Here is a 9087-nt window from a genome sequence, read left to right on the forward strand (position 1 = left end):
AAGCGAATAGTAACAATTTGTACATGACTCTCCTACCTTGCCTAACTCTGATTTATTATCTTAAAATAAAGTCTTATCGCTTCGGCTTTTTAAAAACAATGTATGTTACGTGTGCGACGGGGCCTCGCTTCATCACCCTGTACATATTTTCAGTAAGCTGAGCGTCTAAAAACTTAATTTAAAACAGGGAGAGTACATCAACACAACATCCGAGACAGTCCTGGCTCAAAGATCCGAACTTAATCTATATCCGTCGGGGCCAGGTAAAGTCGAATGCATAGCGGAGAATACAGAGGGAAGTGATTCATCGACAGCGTTCTTAGAAATAACCGATATTGAAGTAAGTCCCGATCCGAAACTAATTCCAAATTTTCTAAATGGAATTTCTGACCATGTTTACAGACTCCATTTGGCATTTCGGGAATAGATGATGTTAGAAAAATAGCTGCAGGTGATAATGTATCAATGACATGTGGAGCTTCTGCTTACAATTACACATCCGACATAAATTGGTATCGGGACAACATTCTCATCGAATCGGGCGACAGTAAGAGTGATTTGCCAACGTCCGGATTTTCGATAATTCATCTCCATCTTCTCATATTTCCTTAGATCGAATTGTTGAACATTATGACGCCGAGTATTCCTACCGGAAAACGATCACCTGGAATGGCATCAAGATCAGTGACAGTGGAACATATGAATGTCGCGCCAGTACCATCAAAGAAGATTCATTTTCACAAACGACGATGCAGATCGTTGAAGTTCATGGTACGAGAATAACTAATTTGCGAAATAATTTGATTGCAATTAACGTTCGATTTTCAGAGCCGATAAAGCCGGAGATCACGCACACAAACCTTGTCGAAAACGAGGTTGAATTATCGTTGGGTGAACCACACCGAATGGTTTGCAATATTATCGGTCTGCCTGTTCCGGAAGTGAATTGGTACAAGGATGGAGTGTTGATCGAGAACGATGCGCGAATCAGTCTATCGGCCGACAATCAGACTTTGGATATAAAATATTTGAAAATCGAAGACGATGGCGAATTCAAGTGCATTGGAGAGAATCGGTTGGGTTCGGTGGAGAAATTGGTCCATTTGAAAATTAACAGTAAGGCAATGCGTCGAGTTCGATTACAAAATTTAAGCGAAAAATTGTTTCCACCACCTCGTAGATCTGCCATACATCAGTTCCGGTTGGATTATTGGAATCTCTGTGTTGATATTGGTCCTAGTTATTTGCACAATCATTTTACTGATACGTTTCCGCCGGGAACGAAGGGTAAGCATTGCCAAATCACATTTCAAAATTTTCGATTAATTTTCCACGCCTGAATTAGCTTCGCCGTGAACTAAAAGCGGCTGGACTAGCAAACTTTGACGAAGGAAATCCGGATAGGATAAATCCAGAATTGGCATTAGACGAACAGGCTGAGTTGTTGCCATATGACAAAAAGTACGAATTCCCGAGGGAAAAGCTTAAGTTGGGTGCGTAGTGAATTTGAAGGAAATGGTTTGCAGTTTCACAATTTTCTCAATTTTATAGGCAAACAATTGGGTGCCGGTGCATTTGGAGTTGTTGTAAAAGGCTTGGCTAACGGAATATTACCGTACGAAGAGGAAACAACAGTTGCCGTGAAAATGGTCAAACAAACAGCAGACAATGAGGTGAGTCAATAGTTTTTTGTGTATTTTAGGCCAGTTGTTCTAGACATGTTAACAGATATATTGAGTCGAGATACACATTTCCAATGTCTACCGTTGTCAGTTGACAAATTCAAAACCGATTTTTTCTCCCAAAATTTTAGGTAATGAGGGCGCTGGTGACTGAACTTAAAATAATGGTGCACTTGGGCCAGCACTTGAATGTGGTAAATTTGCTCGGAGCGGTGACAAAGAACATTGCCAAACGTAAGTTGTTCAGTTCTTCGGAAAGACTGACTGATTGAATGACCTTTTGACCGATACAATTCTATACATGTGTTCGTGTAGGTGAAGTGATGGTCATTGTTGAATATTGCCGATTCGGTAATGTGCAAAATTTTCTGATCAAACACCGGGAATATTATATTGATCAAATCAATCCGGAAAGTGATACCATTGATCCGACGATATTGACCAAAGAACAGAGATATTCCAACGATAGCGGATATGAGTACAACAGGTAAACATTAAAACTAATTGAGAAACAGGAACAAGAAAACGGGAGAGAGAGAGAAAACATTTACCGGACATAACTTCCTTCTCACTACAACTAACATGATAACTTAACTTGCATTGGTTCTCAGAATTGTAAATAACATGTCATGGGTTGTGGATGATAATAGTGCTAATTACTTCATAAAAACGTATCATAACAAAGGTCATTTGTAAAAACGATGGTATGAAGGACTGAGAACAAGTCTTGGGAAAACAGATGGATTTCGACTTAGACTTCGAATTGAAGAGTTCCTTTTCTGGTCTTATGATCAGAAGCTTAAAATCCGCATAAAATCTGAACAAATGTTTGACCTCTTTCTTGGACTTGAAATCTTTCGTTGGGAGTTAAATCTCTTTCAGATCCCGATTTGACCAGTGTCCCATGGCACTTTGAGTCCCTTATTAGACCACGACTTGAAACCTATACCAAATTGTCCTACGACTTTGGCTGTCTACCGCTAGTACTTCTAGCCTAGAAGGGCTTGAACGATAAAATCGTGTGTTTATATCTCGGCAACCACACAAGTAGAAGATCCAAATTAAAGTCAAATGAAGAACGGAGTTGAGAAAAAACTAGTTCGTCCGTCGCCCTACTCTTACTGTAAGCCTATTGCGCCCGTAAACGTCGGTAAAGTAAAATTCTTATGAAATGTGGACGTCTTAAAAATTGCGCATAGCGCAATTACGAAGCGCCGTACGACGTTCCTTTCAAATGCAACACAAACTACACTTCCCACTGATCAGTGACTTTGTAATTTACATTTTCACCGATTTATATTATTTTTACAAAAATCCAAAATGGCGGCTGACGGCCATTTTGTTAGGAGGTGGAAAGTAGTACGGCTGCTCTACATTCGATAGTACCTTTCAAACAAAAACAAATTCATGAAATTCGGTCAAAGTTTACTCGAGATATTTAGGGCCGAGTAGCCACATATAAGCTCACTCCAAGAGACCTAGCTCATGCTCCGGTAAACCGAATTGCATAAACTTTTTTTTCCCTGATTGGTACGGTCAATACCTATCTAAAAAAATTCAAAATTCATCTAAATCCGTTCAAATTTGGCCAACCTACAAGCAAAAACAGCTTGCCGCCCTGTACATAATTCACACCAAGGGGTCTAACTCACGAGTCGGTCATCCAATTTCCATAAACTTTTTTTTTGTCGATCGGTATTGTAAATGCCTTTCATTTGACGTATCACTTATGTAGCCTTTAAATGTCCGGAAATATCATCGAAAAACATTAAATCACTTATGGGGCCCCAGCTCGAAAGGGGTTTTGACAAAATTTTTGTTGCGGATTCGTCATCTATGAACATAGGCAAACACTTTGCTCTTACCGTCTGCTTCGAATTCCATCAATTACACACGGTATCGTAATCCTATAAGCCCCTTCGTACTTCGTACGGGGCTAAAAAATTGTTGGCTGGCTGCGCGGGATTGACAAGATGAAAATTCGAAAAAGTTGTCCTGAATTTCGAATTTCGAAGCCAAATGAAAATTAAATTCTTCATTTGACTCTAAAACTTTGACTACTATCGTTTAAGTCTTTAAGCCCTTCTAGCGCTAGATAAGAAAAATCGTAAAAAAAATTTTTCGTGTCGAGTAATAAATTAATTTGGATGAGGTTTCAAGCCGTGGTTTCATGAGAGACTCAAAGTATTGTGGGGCACTGGTCCGAACCATAAGACTAGTAGAAACAAGCTTAAAGCTCACAATTTTTTCTTCACGAATCAAGTTCCGATAAGCAGTAAGAACCCACTTTTTTCTTCCAAGAAAAATGTCGCGATATTGCTGCAATAACAACAAAAAAATTATAATTTCTCGACAATTTACAACCAAACGATTGTTTGTTGATTGGCAACAATAAATCATTGGGTCTAGGGTAAAATCATGAATTAACTGATTCATTCCACAGCATTTGAAGCTTTTGTATTCAAATTAACAACTAACTTTTCGTTAACACATATGGCACCCTATTTTTAGACGGTTTGTTCTTGTATAATAACTAACATTTACTTAGATAAGTCATCTTATAACAAAATAACCACTTCCTTTGTATATAACTACTACTAAACGACTAACATTGTAATACATTTGACCAAAGCACCTAGCATAGAATATTGATTATGTCAAATAGAGTAATATTTGCACTAGCGGCACGACCTTAAAAACAGTGTAAAGATGATAATTTGCATGGTACACTGTCATAATTGGTTACCCTTTGACATAAGCAATATTCTCCTATTATACTAGGTGCTTTTATTTGGCTCGTACCGTAATATATATAGCTCGACAACGACAAAATATTTCAAAAATATTTTTGTGAATGAAAATCGTGAATCAACCGTTGATAAAAGCTTCGGTTGAAAAGGTTTTGGTGATAAAATGCTTTAATGGAAAGTGTTACATAACGCACCTCTACTTCCATTCGTATCACTAGAAATGATTTTCAGTTTTTATAATGTAAAGGCTTCCGTTGACGATTCAGTTGCTCAGTTTTCAGTTGAGAGATCGATTCATGATCGAACAGTCACTGAATCGAATCTAGGGAGCCTGTAAAGCTACAGCACCGAAACTTTGTTTCAATACGTTTCACTCAGGCCCCAAATAATAATATTGGACATCGCCCCGTGTGCTTATTCAATGTATGTATGAAAGTTTCAATTTTTTTCGGGTCTTTCGAAATTTTTACATCGCCCGCCGGGCCTGTTGGTAACCAGTCTGGCACTGGTTTCACAAATAACAAACTAATTAATTCGAAATTTTTTGATGTATCTGTCGTATACCGAACGGGACGAGCCAAAATGATTATGTATTCATTAACGCCGCATGTAAATTTGCAAAAATTACTTGAGTAGTTTGGTACAAGGGGTTTGTTTTTATTAACATTGGTGTTTTTCGGTTTGGTTTCCTTCTTTGTTGTCGCAATAAAAAAAAATCCTGCTACGCAACTTTATCCATGCATTGGTACAATAAAACACAACCACACATTTAGTCAGGGACTAAAATATGTTAAATTATCGTTCTCAAACAATCATCTGAATAGTAGTGGTAAGGCGGTACCGAGTCACCTAAATTCAAGGGGTGGCTACATTCGACAATCCGATTACTTTTCTGGCGGAATGGATAGTGCAAATACGGAAGCTGCATTGATACGACCAACGTCTGTCCCAGCTCCAACAGGTAAATCTCTTCACCAAAAAAAAAAACGATTTCAAATTTGACAATTTGAATCCGTTAAATCTGCTAGGCGAAGACAACTTGGTGTTGTCCAACAATTCAGTACAGCCCGCCTGGCGTTCCAACTATAAAATGGACTATAAAGGTCCAATGCGAGTGGTGACAACCACCGATCTAGTGTGTTGGTCATTCCAAGTGGCTAGGGGAATGGAGTACTTAGCATCGAGAAAGGTTCTGCACGGCGATTTAGCCGCTAGAAATATTCTGTTGTGTGACGATAATGTCGTTAAAATATGCGATTTTGGACTGGCAAGGTCGATGTACAAAAGTGATAATTATAAGAAAAAGGGAGAAGTAAGTGAAAATGGTGTTTTTTGTGTCGGTTCGAACTAATTTTGTCGTTGCCTAGGCTCCACTTCCATTCAAATGGCTTGCTATCGAATCCATTGGCGATCAAGTGTTTAGCACATTTTCAGATGTTTGGTCTTTCGGTATAGTAATGTAAGTGCACATGAAATATTCCAGCGTTTCGTAGTAATCGAACGAGAAAAATTGTGTAGGTGGGAGCTGTTTTCCTTGGGAAAAGTGCCATATCCTGGAATGGATGCCGACCAGGGCCTATATTTTAAACTTAAAGACGGTTACCGAATGGACAAACCGGAAAATGCCACACAAGAAGTAAGTGCTACTTCTGATATCACCAGCATACGATTTAATGTTCGATTCCTTCTCATAGATCTATGACATTATGTTGCACTGTTGGAATGCAAATCCAGAGTCACGACCATTATTCAACGCTTTGGAGAAAAGACTAGGAAAACTTTTAGAAAATGGAGTGGCCGAAGTAAGTTCAATTGTGATGTCAATTCACTAAGTGATTTGTCTAAATCGAGAATTTTGTTCCAATTGCAGCATTACATAGACTTAAATGAGCCATACCTCCAAATGAATACTGATAATTTTAAGCAAGGCCATACCGATTACTTATCGATTATGGGACCACCAGAGGGAATCGCACCAGCAATACCTGACTATGTCAATAGCCCAGTGAACTCAAGCTTAGATGGTATGTGTTTGCTCTCCCCAATTTATCTTCTTTACAACTGCTAATGATCAGACATCTTTACAGCCGTACCTGACTACTTAGCAATGTCTCCGAAAACCGGAAACGCTGCGCCAATATCACCAACAATAAGAAACAATTTGAATCATCCGAGCCCCAAAAACCGTACCAAAAAGCCAGGTCTTCCCGAAGAAATGCCAATGCTGCCCACAGCCAGCACCCATCGACATTCGGACTCGGACACTGATCTGACTCCTGACTACCGATCGGCGGGTCGAGAATTTTCCGATTTAGCACCGTCGGTAAACGATGCCAAAAGCACAGACAATTATGTCAATGTGCCGTCAACGATAATCAATATGAACAGTGCGTATAACAATAAAGATGCTGTGAGTAATCCGGGCTACGTTACGTTCGGAAAAGTGAATGAGACAAGAACGTAATTTTCGGTCGCGAGTGTAATCAGTTTTGGGACGACAATCAAACGTTTTCAGTTTTATTTGTTCGCCGATGGGTGTCGTTTGAATGGCCAGATTATCACATATACTTAATGCTTTAGCTTTTAATGTTTTAAGTTCAGGTTAAGATAAATTAGATTTTGAATTAAGTTTTAATGATACGAAAATTGTAACAATTTATGCAAACTTAAGTAGACGAGACGTGGAATTAAAAAAAAAAGATTTTTTTTTTCTTCATTTTAATTGTTACGCTGTAAAAATGCTCATACACACCACACCATTTTTATATAGCCTTCGCATTTACCGCCTATTTATTGAAACATTATTAATCCACTCGATTTTAATGTAAGTTTCATGTATATTTTGATCTCGACAATTAAAACAGAAAAAAATGAGAAAATTATAAAGCTAACAAACGCAAACTTTTGTCGAATTTCATTGATCAACGGTGGAAAATCTTTAAATGTCATATCCAATCCCGATTTCAACGCTTATCGTTTCTATTTCAGCATGAAAACAATGAAGATGATCTTATCTGGTCAATCTTATCTGGCAATTTTATCTGGTCAAGCCAACTAGAAATTTCTCTGATTGAGAAAATCATTTACACTCTAACTTATGTAGAAATTCTGGGGCTCCCAAATGAGTCCGCGACTAATTTCCTGTTCGGTTCGCATGGCAATCGATCATCTGTGGTGGAGTTTCAAAGATTTGCCGAACTGTTTGTTTTCTATGTTTGGGGTACAGTCGTGATGCGCATTTCAGTGTTACTGTCTAGTCTAATTAATTTGGCAGTTTAATGTTGACTGAACGCTGTAGTCAGCAGTTACATTCGCTCATTCAATCCGGTCCGCAATACAAAACAAGAGAAAGTAAGGGCTTTCGGGCGGTAAAAGAATGCGTACAGAAATTAGGTGAAAGCTTGGCTTGTGAGGTTGTTTAACCGAGCACGCAAAAGGTCAATCGAACTGATACGGAACTGATTGGCAACAACAATGTAGATTTTTGCATCCTGTTCAAGACGCACCGAAGTCTGTTTAGATATAAAATGTTGTGGCCATTCATGACTATGTATTTGTAATACGTAACCCGAAAAGTATGTTGCGTCACCGTAAATTTTGTTGAACATTTGTCGAATTATGTAGTAATTGTGGTTGTTTCAGATTACCATTGATAATATGTAGCATGTCAAGTTAACAATTTGTCCATTGGACAATTTCCAACGAAATGTACATATTAAATGTGCATTAACTTTGTGACATTTAATCGATATTATAATTATTATTACCAATGATGTGATCCCCTACTATACGATTATAACTGATATTCAAACGATTCAAACCGATCCACCCTGATTGTACATTTTCGTACTTTAAACTAGGTCCCACCTTTTTGGCGGGTCAGGTCCCTTGACTGACTGAATGCGGAACGATGAGAGGAGTGTTTCACTTTGGTAAAAAATTTAAAAAACAAGCCCAAAAATCTATTTCCCAAAGTTTGGACAGGCAATAATCTGATCTCTAATGTAAGCAGTTGGTGCTGAATCATTTTGCTAAAAGAATTCGAAAATTTGGATCAGTGCATGTTTCGATGCATGTTTATGAATTAAATTACCTGCGAAAAGATAAGGCCTATCGATTCCACAACATTTCGTCATCAAACACTAAATATTTTATATTAAAATATTCGAGTTTTGATTTCAACTCTTACAAAATTCCATCAATACAACGAACGATTTTGTAAACATTTTTGATTTCGCTTTTTCAATACGTCAAAATGGCAGTACTGAACGTACTAGATCAAGAGGTGTAAAAAATCGTTCATATTTGTGAGCGCTTAAATTCGAAAAAGTTCATAACTTCACATGCAACGGGATACTGACTGATTGTTGTACTATTTTGCCATTCAATATGTTTAAGTTCACATACACAAAATTAACATTGCAAATTTTTAAGTCTATGTAAAAAAAAATTAAAATTTTTACGGTAATTTGCTGTACATCGATGACGTGGGATCGCTGTGACGATTGTAAATTGTTTGACACCATCTATTTTACTACACTTTCAATAATTTTAAAGTGAAATATTTGCTTCGGTTCAACTGAATTCATCCTTTTACAAATTGTTATAGGAAAGCAGTTTTACCTTTAAAAATCTGGAACGAATAGATGATGGTT

General features: G+C 37.8%; 1 protein-coding gene across 11 annotated transcripts in view; it reads left to right on the forward strand.

Annotated features, from left to right (window-relative positions):
• The window catches only part of LOC119085310 (vascular endothelial growth factor receptor 1), a 32003-nt gene extending 24675 nt beyond the window's left edge, over positions 1 to 7328 (forward strand). For 8 of the 11 annotated variants that reach the window (XM_037195670.1, XM_037195671.1, XM_037195666.1 and 5 more), the window contains 16 exons: positions 188 to 340; positions 403 to 547; positions 613 to 771; positions 829 to 1116; positions 1181 to 1287; positions 1346 to 1493; positions 1552 to 1673; positions 1814 to 1916; positions 1998 to 2169; positions 5206 to 5393; positions 5461 to 5744; positions 5800 to 5891; positions 5951 to 6068; positions 6127 to 6234; positions 6303 to 6456; positions 6520 to 7328. In XM_037195670.1, the coding sequence (XP_037051565.1) occupies positions 188 to 340; positions 403 to 547; positions 613 to 771; positions 829 to 1116; positions 1181 to 1287; positions 1346 to 1493; positions 1552 to 1673; positions 1814 to 1916; positions 1998 to 2169; positions 5206 to 5393; positions 5461 to 5744; positions 5800 to 5891; positions 5951 to 6068; positions 6127 to 6234; positions 6303 to 6456; positions 6520 to 6896 (2718 nt within the window). In that variant the 3' untranslated portion in view covers positions 6897 to 7328. The remainder of the gene's footprint in view (positions 1 to 187; positions 341 to 402; positions 548 to 612; positions 772 to 828; positions 1117 to 1180; positions 1288 to 1345; positions 1494 to 1551; positions 1674 to 1813; positions 1917 to 1997; positions 2170 to 5205; positions 5394 to 5460; positions 5745 to 5799; positions 5892 to 5950; positions 6069 to 6126; positions 6235 to 6302; positions 6457 to 6519) is intronic. The other 3 variants (XM_037195673.1, XM_037195675.1, XM_037195674.1) reach the window with 2 other exon arrangements.
• The last annotated feature ends 1759 nt before the right edge of the window (positions 7329 to 9087 follow it).

Source organism: Bradysia coprophila, unplaced genomic scaffold (genome assembly GCF_014529535.1).
Source record: "Bradysia coprophila strain Holo2 unplaced genomic scaffold, BU_Bcop_v1 contig_94, whole genome shotgun sequence".
NCBI lineage: Eukaryota > Metazoa > Arthropoda > Insecta > Diptera > Sciaridae > Bradysia > Bradysia coprophila.